This window comes from Pelodiscus sinensis, chromosome 32, assembly GCF_052426305.1.
Source record: "Pelodiscus sinensis isolate ZL-2025 chromosome 32, ASM5242630v1, whole genome shotgun sequence".
In the NCBI taxonomy this organism is placed as follows: domain Eukaryota; kingdom Metazoa; phylum Chordata; order Testudines; family Trionychidae; genus Pelodiscus; species Pelodiscus sinensis.
Window position 1 is genome coordinate 948,219 of NC_143083.1, and position 18,378 is coordinate 966,596.

Genomic DNA, 18,378 nt, shown 5'->3' on the forward strand with positions numbered 1-18,378 from the left:
TGGTTGTAAAACAGGCGCAGGCAATGATGGAATATGGTGTATTGGAAAGACACTGGCGCAGAGGAGAGGTTGTGCAGGTCCTCAATCCAGGTCTCAAACTAGGGATGTAAAATTTTGATTAATTGGCTAATTGAATAGTCGATTTGCATCAACTATTCGATTAGTCAATAAGGGTACCTCCGCCTTTGAAGTGTAGCAACAATCCCAGGGCTGTTGCTACACTTCAAAGGCAAAAGCGCTGTGGGGAGTGCAGGGCCAGTGGGGGAACGCAAGCAATCCCCTGCTGGCCCCGTGCTCCCCACGGTGTTTCAAAGCAGCAGCACTGCATGGAGACTGGGGTTATCTGGGGATTCAATCTATGGCTGAGTCAGCAACCTATGGCTCACTACGGAGCCAGATATGGCTCTTCTGGAGCCCCAACTCATCTCCCCCTAGTTTACCCCACAGCAGGGAGCCAGCACTCATGCTGCAGCCTTACAGCCCTCCCACAAGACTGCAATGCTAGCGCCAGCATCCTGCAGAGTGGTGGCAGGCGCAGGGGGAGAAAGCCCTGAGGCTCGCCACTGAGTCCAGCATTCAGGGAACAAACAGGCTAAAAATGACATAGGGGAAACCAGAAACCAAATATGGCTCCCTGGGGCTGCTAATTTTTTTGTTCCCCCAACACACTTCCTGCAGGCCTCTCCTGTGAACCCTTCCCAGAGGCTTTCTGCCAGTGAATGGGAGCAGCGGGAGCCATGTTACACAGTACCTGCCACACGGCATGAAAATAATTAAGCACTCCTCATCCCTTAATGCCCAGACTCCCCGCCCCCTCACTCTCTCTAGGCAGACAGCCTGCCCCCAGGTCCCCTGGCCAAAATCCCCCTCTACCCCAGCCCTCTGGCCAAAACCCCCTTGCCCACAGCCCCTGGCCAAAATTCCTCCATCCCCCTGCCCTCTGCCCAGATACCCCCACTCTCTGCCCCCTGGCCAGACACCCCTGCCTGCCCTTTGCCCCCTGGCTAGGCACCCTCTGCCCCCTGGCCGCTGGCCAGGCAGCCAGCCCACTGCTGCCCCAGTGCAGCCTGCTCCCTGGCCAGACCTTGCACCCTCACCCACCCTTACACTCCACCTCCCACCCAGATCCTGCACTCCCATCCCTATCCCATTCACTAGTAGCCCTGTCCTGAACATTTAACGCCTCATTTTTGGCCCCAACCCAGAGCCTGGGGAAAGCCCACAAATTCCACTAACACTGGAACCCCAGAAGAGTAAGTTTGGCCTGAGGCTTTGAACTTTAGTCCTCCCTGCCACTACTCCCCTAATGGGACTGAAGCACCAGGGGAGTGAGGTGTTTCACTGGGGGGAGGGTCACATCAGTGATTTTTTGGAGGGTTTTTTTTTTTTTTGCTTCTTACTTGTGTGGTTCCCAGCTGATTTTTCTTGGGTCAGTGTCCCCTGACCCAAAAAAGATTCCCTACCCCTGCCATAAATAAATACAATGTTGAAACCTTTTGTGTTGGATATTTTACTTTATTTAAAAATGAAGCATGGCCAACAAGACCCCATCTGGCCATAGCATCATAAGACTCCTGCACCCTTCACACCAAACCTGAGCCCATCATACACCTGAACCTCCTGCCCTGAGCCCCTCATACTCCCACATTCCTAGACTCCTGCACTCCGACATCCCCAGTTCCCTGCTATAACAGGCCTGCACCCCCACACACCTCAATCTTGTGCCCTGAGTCAATCATACACCCCAGTCTCCTGCCCTGAGCCCCCATACACTGCAACCCAGATTCCTGCACCCCCCGCATCATCAGCCCCCTGTCATAAGATTGACGGATGACAGCCTGAATGTGCGCATGAAGATGGATTTGACCAGTTATGATGTAAATGTCAAAAAGATATAGCAGCAGAAATCCCATTAAATAAAATCTGTGAGTACGTTTCATTTGTGCTATTATGAATCATGATGTCAATTATCAATAATATTAATATCTTCAGTAATGCAAATGGGCATTCTTATATGGCTCTTTGTTGACCACTTGTTCTGAAATTTTGATGTAGTTAGGTCTACACTAGGTTTTTATTTTGAAATAATCCCCCTAAGGTCAAATTTAGAAGCAGAGCATCCACATTACGAAGTCCGTTATTTCAAAATAACAGGCTGCAGAATTTAAATTCTGTACTCCTGCTTGTCATCAGCAGTAATGCTAATTCCGAACTAGTTATTCTGAAATAATGGCAGCATGGATGTTCTGGTGCCGATATTTCAAAATAATTACTCCCCAGAGTAATTCAAACTAATTACTCCCCAGTGCTGCCTGGGGCTCTTAAGTCCAAAGTAGGACATCCATATTAACGGAGCCTGTCTTGGACAAATTTCAATGCTTCCCTGTAGTGAGGACACTTCAAATTTGTTAAATCAGGAGTTCTTAAGTCGAATTTAGTAATTTCTAAATAGTTTCCTAGTGTAGACATGGCCTAAGGTGCCACAGGACTACTTGTTGTCTTCATCACCAGATTGTATGCATGTTGGAAACAATCACTTCAGGTTCCTTTTGCTGGCAGCCACTGGTAAGTTTCTGTATGTCACTCTTCTTACACTTTACTTAGCTGTTACTCTTAAATATATTTTTCTTTGCTTGCTTTCCTCAACCATTTCACATCTTGAATGCTTGTTCTTAAATTTTCTATGCAGCCTTTTTTACACTCTGGAGAGGTGCAAAAAAGAACGGTTACTTACCTTGTAATGTGATTCTTTGAGATGTGTTACTCATGTCCATTCCAATTAGATGTGTGCACGCATCATCAAAAGTTTTTCCCTCAGCAGTACCCTTAGGGCCAGCGGAGAGCCCCCTGGAGTGGCACCAGAATATCGGCCCATATATACCCCTGCTGGCCCCTTCACCCACTCAGATCCTTCCTACCGGAATATTCCGGAGAAAGGGCAGTGGGCAGGGATTTGGAATGGACATGAGCAACATCTCGAAGAATCACAGTTACGAGGTAAGTAACCATTCTTTCTTCTTCAAGCGATTGCTCATGTTCATTCCAATTAGGTGACTCCAAAGCAGAACCTATGGAGGAGGGCCGGATGTTGAAGCTATAGAGGAGTGGAGGACCGCCCTGCCCAGGGCAGTGTCTTCCTTGGCTTGATGTGTTAGCGCATAGTGATTGGCGAAGGCATGAACAGAGGACCATGTTGCGGCTCTGCAGATGTCCAGGATGGGAACCTATGCCATGAAAGCGATGGAGGCTGCCGCAGCTCATATGGAGTGCGCTCTGATGGGTGGGGTTAGTACCTCCGTTAGGGCATAGCACTCCTTGATACAAGCGATTATCCAGGAGGTTGACCTGCTTGATACAAGCGGTTATCCAGGAGGTTGACAGGTTGACCCCTTGCCCGTTCGGCAATGGCCACAAAGAGTTGCGGTGACTTCCCGAATGGTTTTGTCCTTTCTAAGTAAAAAGCTAACGCCCTGTGTACATCTAAAGTGTGTAAAGCCTGTTCTTTCCCAGACGCATGCAGCTTGGGGTAAAAAAACGGCAGGAAAATGTCCTGGGAGGTGTGAAAGGAAGACACCTCCTTAGGCAGAAAGGCCGGGTGGGGGCGGAGCCTAACTTTGTCTTTAAAAAACACCATGTAGGGGGGATCCGAGGTGAGCGCCCTGAGTTTGGATACCCGCCTGGCGGATGTGAGAGCCACCAGGAGAGACACCTTATATGACAGGTAGGACACATTGCTAACGGATCAATCAGGGGTCCCATAAGTTTGGAAAGGACCAGGTTTAAGTCCCACTGGGGGATGGGCTGGCGGACGTGTGGTTAGAACCTGTCCAATCCTTTCAGAAACCTGTTGACCATTGGGTTAGCAAACAGAGTTTTCCCCCCGTCCCTTGGGTGGAAGGCAGAAATGGCCGCCAAGTGAACCTTGATGGAGGAGGAAGAGAGGTCCTGGAGCCTGAGGCCTAACAGGTAATACAGGATCAAGGAGTTTGCAGTTCGCCTTGGATGTACCCCCTTCTGGGCAGCCCAGATACAGAACCATTTCCACTTAGCCAGGTATATGGTCCTGGTGAAGGGCTTCCTGCTACCCAGCAGAACTTCCTGGATCTGTTCCGAGCATTGAAGTTCCTCGGCCCTTAGCCACGGAGCTTCCACGCTGTCAAATGCTGCGAGTGCAGGTCCAGGTGGTGGAGCCTGCCAGAGTCCTGAGTAATCAGGTCCGGAAGCAGCGGGAGGGTCACGGGACTCTTGCATGACAGGTTGAGGAGGGTTGAGAACCAGCGCTGCCTGGGCCATGCTGGGGCAATTAAAATCAGGGATGCCCTGAACTCCCGCACCCTGAGTAAGACCTTGTGGATTAGCAGGAATAGCGGGACGGCGTATAGTAGGCCCTGTGGCCAGGGGAGAAGGAGAGCATCTCCCAGTGAGCCCTGCCCCTGTCCCATGAGGGACAGGAATCGGTGGCACTTCCTGTTCTGCCCTGTAGCGAAGAGGTCCAGATGGGGAAATCCCCACGCATGGCAGATAGATTGGGCTACATCCCACCTCAAAGACCATTCGTGCCCTGCAAAGGACCTGCTCAGTTTGTCCACCAACACGTTTTGGGAGCCTGAGAGGTACAAGGCCATCGGGTGGATATCCGCCCTGATGCAAAGTTCCCACAGGTGAATCGCCTCCAAGCATAGGCGAGGGGAATGAGCCCCGCCTTGCTTGTTTATGTACGTCACCTCTGTCGTGTTGTCCAATAGGATGAGGACAGACTTGCCCTGGAGGTGGGGAAGGAAAACTGCACAAGCCAGTCAGACTGCCCGGAGCTCCCTGATGTTGATATGAAGGGAGATCTCGTCCACAGACCACATACCTTGTGTGTGAAGGTCTCCCAAGTGGGCTCCCCAGCCGATGTCCGAGGCTTCTGTGACGAGTCGGGTGGACGGTACCGGTCTGGAAAAAGGTACCCCCACAGAGACTTCTGCCTGGTTGGTCCACCAGTTCAGCACGAGAAGGATGGGAGCGGGGACCATCACCACCTTGTCCCATGAATGGACGACCAGGTTGTGGGCTCATGATAGCCACATCTGTAGCGAGCGCATGCACAGCCTGGCATGTTGCACTACATAAGTACACGTGGCCATGAGACCCAGGAAGCACATGCAAGTCCGGGCGGTGATCACTGGAAAGTTCTGGAGCTCCCTGACTGCTACCTGTACTGCAAGAAACCAAGAGCTGGGTAGGGAGGATCTCACCAAGGTAGAGTCCAGGGTGGCTCCCACGAACTCTATTATCGGAGTGGGCGTTAGGGAAGATTTGTCCAGGTTTAACAAAAGACCTAGATCGTCGAAGACTGCATGCACCACGGTGATGTGCGTTCACACCTGCAACTGCAAGCCTCCCCCCCCCCAGTCGTCTAGATAGGAGAACACCTGGATACCCCTTTTTCTGAGTGCAGTGGCTACCACCACCATGCACTTGGTGAAGACCCGAGGGGCTGTGGAAATACCAAATGGGAGGGCTGTGAATTGGTAGTGGTCCGGGCCCACAGTAAATCTGAGGAATTTGTGGTGGTGGCAGGCAATGGAAATGTGAAAGTAAGCATCTTTTAAGTCGAGGGAGCAGTGTACCAGTCTCCGGGGGCTAGTGAGGGAATTATGGACGCCAATGTTACCATTTTGAACTTTGCTTTGGCAACGAAGGAGTTGAGGGCTCTTAGGTCCAGGATGGGATGCAGGCCCCCTTTGGCTTTTGGGAACAGAAAGTAGTGGGAATAGAAACCCCTCCCTCGAAACTCAGGGGGAACGCATTCTACCGCCCCTATCGTAAGGAGATGTTGGACCTTCTCTTGAAGCAGAGGCTTGTGAATGGGGTCCCTGAAAAGGGATGGGGTAGGAGATTGGGAAGGCGGGGGGGGAGCAGAAAGGGATTACATAACCCCTTTCCACTATCTTGAGCATCCAACAGCCTGAAATGATGACAGCCAGGCTAGGGTAAAATGGGATAAACAGTCCTGGAAGAGAAATGCGGAGACTGGGAGGTTGCCCTCGTAGGCCCTGTCAAAACCCTTGATGGGCACCGGAGGGTTTGTTGGGGGGTCCCTGGTTGTGATCAGAGGTTGGGCGAGGGCGACGCCTGTTGTTCCTGCTGTTACCGCTTCTACTCCTACGTCAGGAGAAATCGGTATGCGGACCCTGGGGAGGTGCTCTAGGAATATTCTTAATAGGGAAGTGGCACATCAGAGTAGCCGGGGTGTGTATGCCCAATGATTTTAGGGTAGCACAAGTGTCTTTCAGGCCATGGAGCCTCTGATCAGTTTGCTCAGAAAAGAGTGAGGGGCCTTTAAAGGGAGGTCTTGTATGGTGTTCTGGAGCTCTAGGGGAACCCCAGAACCCTGTAGCCAGGAACTGCGGCATAAGACCACCCCGGAGGCCATTACTTGGGCAGTAGCGTCCGCCACATCTAGAGCCGCCTGGAGAGCTGCCCTGGAAATCGTTCTCCCCTTCTCGTGGAGAGCTTTGAATTCTGCATGGGACTCTCGGGGAAGTAGGTCCGTGAATTTGTCCATTGTGGCCTAGGTGTTAAACGCATACCGGGACAAGAGGACCTGTTGGTTTGCAATGCGGTACTAGATACCACCGGACGCATAGACCTTCTGGCCTAGCAGGTCAGTTTTCTTAGCCTCCCTGTTCTTAGGGACAATGGTGGGCTGACCTTGTCTCTCTCTCTGATTCATGGCTTGTACCACAAGAGAGCCTGGTGGAGGGTGGGAAAAAAGATGCTCATTACCCTCCTGGGGACAAAGTATCTCCGTTCGGCCTGCTTATCCACAGGGGGGATGGATGTGGGAGTCTGCCACAAGGCTTTGGAGATCTTGGCCACCATTTTGTTAATCGGGAGGGCCACTCTAGAGGGGGCATCCACGTGAAGGATGTCCACCGTGGGATGAGAGTCATCGGACACCCTATCCGTCTGGACTCCCAAACTTTGGGCCAGATGTTGGAGGATGTCCTGGTGAGCCATAGTGTCCATAGAGGCCATGGATGGTCCAGGGTCTCCCAGAGTCTAGTCAGGGGAGGAGGACAATGATCCCTTTCGGACTTCTCCTACAGATACCCCCGAAAGTACTGGATCCTGCTGTGTGCCAGCGGACGAGAGTGGGGGAGCCACTGCACTCCCTGAAGGACCAGGAGACTGCTGGCTGGGAGGCAGTCACTGGCCAGAGGTTGGCGATCTGACCAGAGGGGTCACGGAGGGAGGGGACCGAGGACCCAATTCGACCGAAGCCGACCTGGAAGGAGGATTTCCCTGGGCTTGGTGATATGCCCAAGGAGTCCAAAATGGCCACTGGGCCGGAGGTTGAGGAGGCCATGATTGCTGGAGCACTGGTACTGGGACTGGTTGTGTCCATTCCTGCTAGTATGGACGAGGTGGACTATAGTGCCAGGAGCGGTGCCGCAACTGGGACCGGGAGCCCTGAGAAGACCAGGTGGATTCCTCCTTGGCATCAGAGGTGTACTCTGAGGTGGACCAGGGAGGAACTGAAGCAGACACCTGCGGAGTGGCTACGTGCCTGGCCATTGATTCCGGCTTCCCACGGTGCAGGCAGCAGTGGTGGCATAGTGGTGCGGACATCCAGTTCAAAGACAGGTGCCAGAACGATGTGAGCCGGTGCTGGGGTATGGTACCGCAGTTTATCCGGTGCTGCATCCTGATGGGGCACTGCGGGTAGAGATGTGCCACTGGTTGGTGCCGCGGGAGGTGCTGGTGGAGCCGGAAGGAGCGGGCCGTGGGCCTGGGACTCCAGTGCCGTGGTCTCGGGCTGTTTCGACAGGTGGTGCTGGGACGTCCCGTGTTGCCTGGAAGGCGTTGGAGTAGGGGGCAGCGAAGGGGAAGGGTCCATGAGCACCCTTGCCGCTTCTAAGGCCTCCGGTGTGGAGGGTTCGGGAAAGTCCTCCAAGGGGCTCATCTCCCTACTCTGGGAGGAAGGTCCGTTCAACCTGGAAGGACTTGCCAGTGCCACGTGCCCCACTGCAGGGTGCACGGAGGGCATGTGCCTAGCAGAGGACCATCCCCTGTTAGGCTTCCTCCTCTTCCGCTGTGCTGGAGACTGAGACCAGTGTCGAGGTCTCTGCGGTGACGGTGAGACATGGTGGCGGGGGGAGTCTCACAGTGACGCCGGTGCGCTTTGAGGCCCTGGTGCCGGTACTGGCTGGAGAGCTGCCTCCATAAGGATGATCTTAAGACGTGACTCTCTTGCGTGTTTCGTTTGCGGCTTGAACGCCTTACAGATTTTGCAGGCTTCAGTGAGGTGCGGTTCTCCCAAGCACTTTAAACACGAGAAATGAGGGGCGCCCCCGGGGGACAGGCTTGTGGCACTTTTTGCAGGACCTAAAGCCTGGCGGGCTGGGCATGTCCTGCCACGGGTGCACGGCGCGCTGCGGTGGGGAACAGCAACGAAAACAACAAAAGAGTCTTTAACTTAACTGCAGGTACTTAAGCTAACTGAAGAAACAGAGAACAATATTGAAGACAACTATCGCTAGACGAGCTGAGGGTTGTTCCAATGACCGTCACAGCGATAAGAAGGAACTGAGTGGGTGAGGGGGCCAGCAGAGGTATACATGTGCCGATACACTGGCGCTACTCCAGGGGGTCCCCCCACTGGCCATAAGGATACTGTTGAGGGGAAAACTTCCAACGACGCGTGCAAGCTGTGCGCACACACCTAATTGGAATGCACATGAGCAATCACTTGAAGAAGGAGAGATTTCACCTTTCTAGAGATCATCTATTTTTTGAAGAATTGATATGTGGCAAGGTAGAATGTTACCAAGGAGCTCAGCCTAGCACTGAGGATTAAGGAGTGGAGAGGGGAAGTGCAGGTGATAACGGTTTCTATGATTTTGCTCTTGGATGGATTTCAGTGGCAAAGGCCCTCTTAAAGCAGGATAAGGGTCCTGGAGAACACAGGAAGGTTTAGAGCTTTGTGGGATTTCCTCTGTGGAGGTAAATTAACATGCCGAGTTTGTAGCACAAACACTTGAAAGGTTGTACGTTAAAAGTGTATATTATTAAAAATGAGAAATTGCACTCAGCGATTAGAAAATGCTCTAACTCTGAGGGCAAGCAGAGAGCACAGCAAACTACAAGTGACATAATTCTGGTCCAGTCCCTAAACGTAGGGCTCTTGCTGATGGGTACAGGGAAACTACCCTGCCAATATAAATGTCAAGAGAGAACACTTCAAAAAGCAAATTGTTTTAGGTTACAGACAGAGAAATGACATGACATTGAAAAGGCTGGGGACAGACCCTCTCCATATGGCTCTGGGATGACTGCTCCTGGGATACTAATTTTGTTCTGGGCAAATTGTTACTAAGAAGATATTGACAAACTGGAGGGAGTTCAGAGAACAGAAGAAATGGTTGGTGGGATTGATTTAGAAAAAAAGATTAAAAAACTAAATACATGCAGGTTGGCTAAGCCATGACTGATAGAAACACAATAACCTCCCACAAGTATCTGAAGTCTGTAAACGACTAAGAAAGAAAGACAATATTTAGCAGCATAAAAGAATGTATAACTAGGAGCAATTAAGAAGGGAAAATATAGGTTGTGTACCAAGGAAAACTTCCTGACAGACACCAATATCTAAGGGGCTATATGATAATCTCCACAGAAAAATGGTGTGAGCCCCATCACTTAGGATATTTCAGGCTGGACAGGACAATGCTAAACTAATAATATGCTCTGTTAGCCTAGACTACTGCTAGGTTGTTTCTGTCTTTACAGTCTACGGGTACGTCTAAACTACATGGCTCCGTCGACGGAGCCATGTAGATTTGTTTGCTCGGCAAAGGAAAATGAAGCCGCGATTTAAATAATCGCGGCTTCATTTAAATTTAAATGTCTGCCGCGCTGAGCAGACAAAGAGCTGATCAGCTGTTTGTCAGCTCAGCACGCTAGTCTGGACGCTCCCATGCCGACATGAAAGCCCTTTATCGACTTCCCCGGTAAACCTCATCCTACCAGGCATAACGGGGAGGTCGATAAAGGGCTTTCAGGTCGGCGCGTGAGTGTCCAGACTAGCGCGCTGAGCCGACAAACAGCTGATCAGCTGTTTGTCGGCTCAGCGCGGCAGCCATTTAAATTTAAATGAAGCCGTGATTATTTAAATCGCGGCTTCATTTCCCTTTGTCGATCAGCCTAATCTACATGGCTCCATTGATGGAGCCATGTAGTTTAGACACACCCTATGAGTCTGAGGAAGTACCTTGCACCAGGAAATCTGTGGCTTCTCTCTCCAGCTCAGGGCTGAGTTGTTTGGTTTTTTGCAGGTATTTTAGGACAAAAACATTGGGAGCAAAATGGATCATGTTCTGCTCTCCACATCCAAATGGTAATCGTAGAAGATTGTCCAAGTTGTTCAGCGTAGGGCCCATTACATCTCCTGATTAAAACAATGAGACATGCATTCAGTACTGTTACATTATATTTAATTCTTCTATTTCTGTTGTGTCATTGTTTAATTTTATTTTCTAAATGTACAAGACTGAGGAAGGAGGAACCTGAATGACCAATTAAGGTTTACTCACAACTGTAACAGCACAAACCCAATAAGCCATACTGATTTCCATCAGATTAACACTTGCAGGAACATCAAACCTTGATATAAACTCAGAACCCCCTAAAATCAGTTTTAGCCATGTAGGGTTTCCCTTGGAGTAAAGGAAATTTCAGTCTCCAGGGCTCAATAATTCCTTGGCTAACCAGCTAAAACAACCAACAAGACAGCTAGTTACTGCAGTTTCTGATTGTGATGATTTTGTGTATACATTTCCACCGAGTACTATCCTCTCTTGTCATAGAGGCTACTGAAGAACCACCAGATGGTAACAACTTTACATCACTGTCAACTCGGACTGGGTACAAATCACCAACTGAAATGCAAACCATTCCAAGTTCCAGAAAGTAATATTATTTGCATTATAACTAGTAATGACTATCCTACCTGGTCCATGTTACTTTTAAATATTAGTCTGCATCATTTATCTCTATGAACCCCCAAGCCCCTTTAGTTGGTACCTATTATTGAGGCAGTAGCTCTTTCTGATCCTGGGATTACGTTGTGGGGAACTCCAAGGGTAAATGCTTCATTGTGATTTTCATCAGTCTCTTCTTTTCTCCAGATTTTAAACTCTCCCATTGAGCCCCAGCCTGTGGAGAAGCCAATGTACTTCACCTCAGGCTGTCTGGAAATGGCCCACTCCACAATGATGGATTCATTTAGCATCTGAGTACCATGGCCAACCTGAAAGGAACAAACAAACCATCCAATTCCAGGACGAATATGCAAGTTAAACCTGCCTCTCCTGTTACATTTGGAAATCTATGGTGTGTGTCTTGGACTCAGTGACTCAAACCTGTAATTGCATCATGAGAACATTACATGAAACAGCCAACCTTCCCTCGATTTAAATGGCAGTTAAAGAGTTACCACGTGTATCGATCAGCTGGACATGTGTTCCCCAATCCAGATCACAACCAGGAGCAATTACGATAAATACACTTAATAATAATTTTTAAAGCTGAAGTGCCAAGGTCATGACATGACACTACATGACAAAGAAAATCATTTTGAAATATAATCTAGTGCTCTAATAAAAACAGCCCAATAAAAAGGTAATATAGAAAAGGAACAGAAATTAGGCTCTTTCTTTCTAAAACATGGCTAATGGAAACGTGCCACAATACTTTTGCTGTTAAGGAAGAAAGAGACCATAAGCCTGTTGTTCCACAGCCAAATTCACTACCTGAATAATTCCATTTTTCCAGCTGATCCAGAAGCTCCGGAATTCATCCCAAGAGAGGATGCCAACTGTGTCTGTGCTGATAACTGGCTCACCCATTTTACTTGTAGAAATCCATGTTTTAGCATTTTGATGCCCACCAATTACAATTTCAGTCATCTCTGCCATGTCATGTGGCCCAGAGGACAAAGCAAAATGGGCATCATTGTGTGCTTTCACTGCAATATCGAAATGAGTCATCTGGGCAGGTTTCTGTATATACTGGTACTCGTATTTGTTAGGCGTAGAAATGTGAATTTTCTCTAGTAAAAAAAGGAATATTATCAGAATTAGATCTTGATGTTAACTTAGGAGGTCATAAAATTGTTAATAAAAACCAGTATAACCCAAGATTGAACTTGAAACCCATGGGCCTTTGTGCTGCATAATCCATGAGTACCCATTTGTCACTCCAGTGCCTCTCAAATCAAACTAACAGAGTGGATAGAGGGGTGCCTTACTAGCTCCCCCTTTCTTGCATTCCTTACAATACAGAATCAGGACTTTTTAGTTCAAAGCACCCACATATACTTCTTGTGAAATCTACACATGATTTCTCAACTCCCAATTTAAGTGGTCAGGAAGACTCTTTGTTTAGTATCATCATTAGCTACTGTAGCCAAATCCAATTGATCTGCATCAGGCAGAAAGGATACATGGACTTTGAATCTGAATTTTAAAATCAACTTTCAAATATACTCCAGCCTAACTTAGCCACAGATGTGGTCCACTATACAAAAACACTTAGTTTTATAAAGAAAGCGTGGTTCACTTTTTATTTGCAGATGCATTTGGCTAATTAATATTGTCCATAGTTAGCCAGTCAGGTATGAAATCAATAGCTTAATGTACATGGTGTAAGCCATTTTTTCCTCTAAGGTGCACGCCCAAGAATTTGAGGCCCACTCACCTCCTCACCAGAGCCGCACAGTGGATGATCAGCTGTTTCGGGACAGGGCCACATGGAGAGCGGCTGCCCGACCCAGGAGCAGCAGGGCATCCACCATGAGGCCCTGACCCTAGTTTCAGCCCTTCCCCAGGCTGGAGATGTGGGCTGCGTGTAGGTGGTGGCTTCTCCAGCAGCCCCATTGGGGCCAGACCTGGAGCTGTGTCTGTGGGCTGGGGGGGCCACATGGTGGGAGCAATGGGGATACTCTGACAGCTTCAAGGTGCGGGGGAAAGGGAGACTCCTCTGGTGGCTGGGGCCAGCTGCAACCATATGGCAGCGCTACCTGGGCGAGTCTCTTGGGGAGGCGCGCCACTGGTGGGTGCCACAGTGGCACACATCCGAACAAGCGTACATGACCTCATTGTTGGCACACAAGACAAAACTCACTCCGCTTATGGATGGAAAATCATAGGGGGAACACTGGTGTAAGCCCCCATCAGTCATAGATGGGATAGAAATGTTACTGATTTTCCTACATAAAAGATGGAAACAAATGAAGTTTTTCCAAGAGTAAAACAACATGTTTCTATTCGTAACTTAAATTGGGGAGGGGAGTGATGGAGTGTACCAACCCCACACTGAGGCTGCAAGGGTTAAACCTGGTTACCTGTGTGAGAAGGCCCTGCCCTCACACCCTTGTTGGGCATGCTTTAGCTGGCAGCCAAATATAAACGCCTGTGGTGTAGCTCAGTCTAGTCTGACTACTGCCAAGGAAGGAGGTGCTGTCATGGCTCCTGAGGAGGAGCCACAGACAGACCAAGATGAGGAAACCACTCAGGGTCTGTCTACACTACCAGCCTAGTTCGAACTAGGGTGGTAATGTAGGCAACCAGAGTTGCAAATGAAGCCCGGGATTTGAATTTCCCGGGCTTCATTTGCATAAAGCCGGGCGCCTCCATTGTTAAATGTCAGCTAGGTTGGACTCCGTGCCGCGTGGCTACACACGGCACAAACTAGGTAGTTCGGACTAGGCTTCCTATTCCGAACTACCGTTACTCCTCGTGGAATGAGGTGTACCGGTAGTTCGGAATAGGAAGCCTCGTCCGAACTACCTACTCCGTGCCGCGTGTAGCCGCGGGCACGGAGTCCGAACTAGCGGACATTTAAAAATGGCGGCGCCCGGCAATATGCAAATGAAGGCCGGGAAATTCAAATCCCGGGCTTCATTTGCAACTCCGGTTGCCTACATTAGCACCCTAGTTCGAACTAGGCTGGTAGTGTAGACATACCCTCAGTGGGGAATGGCAGCAGAAGCCCGCAGTCCAGAGGGAATAGCTGAGGAGCAGCTGCACCAGAGAGACTGGTAGGAAGTAGCCTAGAGCAGGGAGTTGTACCCCAGGAACTTGGCATGTGTCAGTGGGATTTCCTGCTGAGTGGTGGGCCACTCCACCGCTGACAGGGCCTTGGGACTCCACTGCCCTTTAGGAAAAGGGCATTACTAGTGACACTGACTGATAGTCCACACCACCCTGCAGGAAGGGAGTGTTGCTATTGAACCTAGCTATTAGGCCATGCTGCCCCGAGAGACAGGGGTGTGATTACAGACTCTGACTTTTAGGCCACACTGCCGAGAAAGAGGGGTATCATTATGGACACTGGCTGCTAGGCAAAACTACCCTTCAAAAAGGTGTTAATGGTTGCTAGGCCATGCTGCCCTCTGGGAAGTGAGCTTTGCTATTGACTCTGGCCACTAGGCAACATTGCCCTGCGGGAAGAGACCTTTGCTATTGATTCAGGCTGCTTGGCCACATTGGCCTGTGTGAAAAAGGCAGGGTTATTAATTCTGGCCATTGGGCTGCACTGCCCTATGGAAGGAGGGCTTTGTTAATGATTGAAGTCACAGGACTTACAGCCTGGGATAAGGCATGTGTACAGTCAGAAGGGGAGGCACAGAACCCCCTTTACCCAAACTGGTACACATGTGGGTTTGAGCACCCCCGAGGGGCCTCAGAGACCCGGCACTCACCCCCCAAAGGGGATGGGGTGTGATTGCCCCACGACATGGGGGGGGGGCAAAACTTTGTCATATTCTACTCAATCCACAAACTTACCATTAGGGCAGAAGAACACACTGTAGGTATATTCTCTGGATAATCCCTCTGGCTACACAAAGGCAGAAATCCATTAGGAAAATAAGCATTTGGATTCACAATGACCACCATTTATTTTTTGTTATAAATGCCCTACAGCATTGAAGACCCATTATAAAACATGACATTTTGTTGGCCCTGTTATCAGGCAGATATATTATGGATAGTCATTGCCTTCAAATGTACCTAAATATGGATTTAGGCACTTCAAGCATTCAAGCTTCAGAGTTTTATACTTAGTGACTGAGCTGCAAACAAAAAGTAAATTTCAATCACTGAATTATCTGTCTTATGGAAGGATAGTAAGTATTTATATATTGTTAAAAAGGTGCTATGGATGACCCTGCAAAACTCAGTTCACTGTGCTTGACTTCAGGGCCTTGTGATTAATGCAGTGGATTGGAATACAGGGGGCCTGGGCTCAAGTCCTAATTCCACCATAGATTCCCCAAGTGATATTGAATAAGTCACTTAATCTCTTCTAAAAAATATTGATAATAATCATAGAACTGGAAAAGACCTTTAGAGGTCATTGAGTCCAGTCCCCTGCCCTCACAGCAAGACCAAGCAAGCACTGTCTAGATCAGTGTTTCTCAATCTTTTTAAAAAATAAAATACCCCTTTTTATATATATATATATATATATATATAAGTACCCCCAGTACCTATAGTTTTCAGACACACACATTTGTTTAAACAACTTAATCTTAGCCAGGCAGGTGATTAAATTTTGGGGTGTAAAAAGTACAAAAATAATAAAGCGCTGTAAAACTTAAAACAAAAGTTTTCTCCAAATTTCAGTTGTGTTAATGTATCCCCCTAGATGTCTCATGAGTACCCCTAAGGGTACTTGTACCACTGGTTGAGAAACACTGGTCTAGATCATCTCTGACAGGTGTCTGTCTAACCTAGCCTTAGATATCTTCAGTGATGGAGATTTCACAACCCCCCTAGGTAATTTATTCCAGTGGGTAAGCACCCTGAAAGGAAGTTTTTCCTAATGTACAACCTAAACCTCTCTTGCTGCAATTCAAGCCCATTGCTTCTTGTCCTATCCTCGGAGGCCAAGGAGAACAATTTTTCTTCCTCCTCCTTGTAACACCCTTTTAGATACTTGAAAACTGCTATCATGTCACCTCTCAGTCTTCTCTTTTACAAACGAAACAAGCCCAATTCTTTCAGTCTTCCCTTGTAGGTCATGTTTTCTAGACCTTTAATCATTTTTGTTGCTCTTCTCTGGACCTTCTCCAATTTCTCCACATCCTTCTTGAAATGAGGTGTCCAGAACTGGACATAATACTCTAATTGGGGCCTAAACAGCACAGATTAGATCAGAAGAGCGACTTCTTGTGTCTTGCTCACATTAAATTGTTAATGCATCCCAGAATCATGTTTGCTTTTTTGCAACAATGTTACACTGTTGACTCATGTTTAGCTTGTGGTCCACTCTGACCCCTAAATCCCTTTCAGCAGTACTCCTTCCTAGACAATCACTTCCCATTCTGTATGGCTATGTCTAAACTACATTCCTCTTTCGAAAGAGGAATGTAAATGAAGCTGATCGAAAATTCAAATTAAGTACAGATTTACAAATCTCGCACCTTCATTTGCATAATCGCGCAAGAGTGCTTTTTCGAAAAAGGGTTTTTTGAAAAAGAAACTGTAGTCTAGACAGGGTTCTTTTGAAAAAGGCTTTCTTTCAAAAAAGGCTTTGCTAGATCACCTTACCTTAAAATTCCTTATGATTCATTTGGTTTTGACTAACTAAAAGTTTCACATCTCATTTTTTCAGGAGTACGGGTTCTTTTGAAAAAGGTTTGGTTTTTTCTCCGAAAGAACCCCATCTAGACTGCAGTTTCTTTTTCGAAAAACACTTTTCCGAAAAGCGCTCTCATGCAATTATGCAAATGAAGTGAAAGATTTGTTAATCTGTGCTTCATTTGAATTTTCAATCGGCTTCATTTACATTCCTTTTTCAATGTAAGTGTGAAACTGATTGTTCCTTCCTAAGTGGAGGACATTGCCTTTGTCCTTATTAAACTTCAACATGTTTACCTCAGACCATTTCTCCAGTTTGTCCAGATCATTTTTAATTTTGACCCTATCCCTGGCAACGTCTCTGAGCTTGGTATAATCTATAAACTTAATAATCGTGTTCTCTATGCCATCATCTAAATCAAAGATGAAGATATTGAACAGAACTGGTCCCAGAGCAGACCCCTGCAGAACCCCACTTGTTCTGCCCCTCCATTAATAACCACTCTTTGAGAACGGTTATCTAGCCAGTTATGCACCCACCTTACAGTAGCCTCCAGCTCGGTTGCAATCCTTTCTTTCACCCATATTCTTTTTGTTGTAAAATGTTTGAGGCAGAGTCTGTATCTTACTCCCAGCACAATGACATCTCAATCTCAGGTCAGGTTTATACTGCTGGTGGAAGGTTGGCTTAAGGTAAATAGTTTCAGCTACAACAATAACATAGCTGGTGTCAATGTACCTTAAGCTGAGTTAGGTGCTGTCTCCACAGCGGGAGATTGACGGGAGAAATGCTCCCATCAATTTCCTTTACTCCTCACAATAGCAAGGAGTACTAGCACTCAGTGTTCAATTTAGTGAGTCTTTACTAGACAAGCTGAATTGAACACCAGAAAATCGACAGCCAGAGCATCGATCCTTCCGTAAGAGGAGGCGTGGCTTCAGTTGTGAAATCTCAGCAGTGCAGTAATGTAATAACAATAGTTGAAAAATGCAAGCTAATCCACATCAGAAGGAACAATTTGATCCAAGTCACAAAAAGGTTTTAAATTAATCTCATCTGTCATCATGTGGCACAGTCCCCTGGTTTTGCCTTATCTTGAAATTCCTTATGATTCATTTAGTTTTGACTAAACTAAAAGTTTCACTGAACTGTTCAGTGACACCAATTTTATTTATGGAGTCATGTCCTCTTACCTCAATAACAACACTACTACGGACATAGTCTATCCCAACTGGGGTTCTTTTGTCCAAGTAAATGTCTTCTGAGTGTTTGCTATTCTTCAGGATTTGCATCCCTTCCTGGCAGCAGTTTGTTCCACCATAAGCAAATGCTTTTGCTAGGTAAAAGAAAGAAGAAAGGAAGAAGAGATTTAAATGTAGTAAGATTGTCAACATCTTAAAAACATTTCTCACTTCAGGATCACTCTAAACTGAGTAGAGATCACATCAAGTATTCTATAACTAAAGTCACTATTACTTGTGTGGTCATTTTATTCTTAGTCCATAACTATTTGGACAACTTCTGGATATTGGGGAAAGTCAATCCTAAACGATTTATGAATTTTCACACCAATGATTATTTGCCTGAATGGATATACAGAATTATGGATTATTCATTAGCTTCCTATTTTCAATTTTCAATCGACCAATCAGTAACAATGCAAAACAACTGGCGAACAGACATTACAAATAAGAAATAATGAAGTCAAAGGGAATAGCCTGAAGTTTGTTCACACAAACTCCT

At 47.6% G+C, this 18,378-nt stretch overlaps 1 protein-coding gene and 1 pseudogene across 3 annotated transcripts in view; both read right to left on the reverse strand.

The window, feature by feature from the left end:
- The window catches only part of CPAMD8 (C3 and PZP like alpha-2-macroglobulin domain containing 8), a 169,754-nt gene that overhangs the window by 61,291 nt on the left and 90,085 nt on the right, over positions 1-18,378 (reverse strand). For all 3 annotated transcript variants that reach the window (XR_012896754.2, XM_075903346.2, XM_075903344.2), the window contains exons 22-26: positions 17,829-17,971; positions 14,838-14,889; positions 11,802-12,100; positions 11,074-11,299; positions 10,262-10,438 (exon numbers count right to left, since the gene is read on the reverse strand). Coding sequence is in view for 2 of the 3 variants with exons in the window: in XM_075903346.2 (XP_075759461.2) it covers positions 10,262-10,438; positions 11,074-11,299; positions 11,802-12,100; positions 14,838-14,889; positions 17,829-17,971 (897 nt within the window). In the remaining variant the exon portion in view is untranslated. The remainder of the gene's footprint in view (positions 1-10,261; positions 10,439-11,073; positions 11,300-11,801; positions 12,101-14,837; positions 14,890-17,828; positions 17,972-18,378) is intronic.
- LOC149520880 (uncharacterized) lies at positions 1,004-9,848 on the reverse strand (annotated as a pseudogene).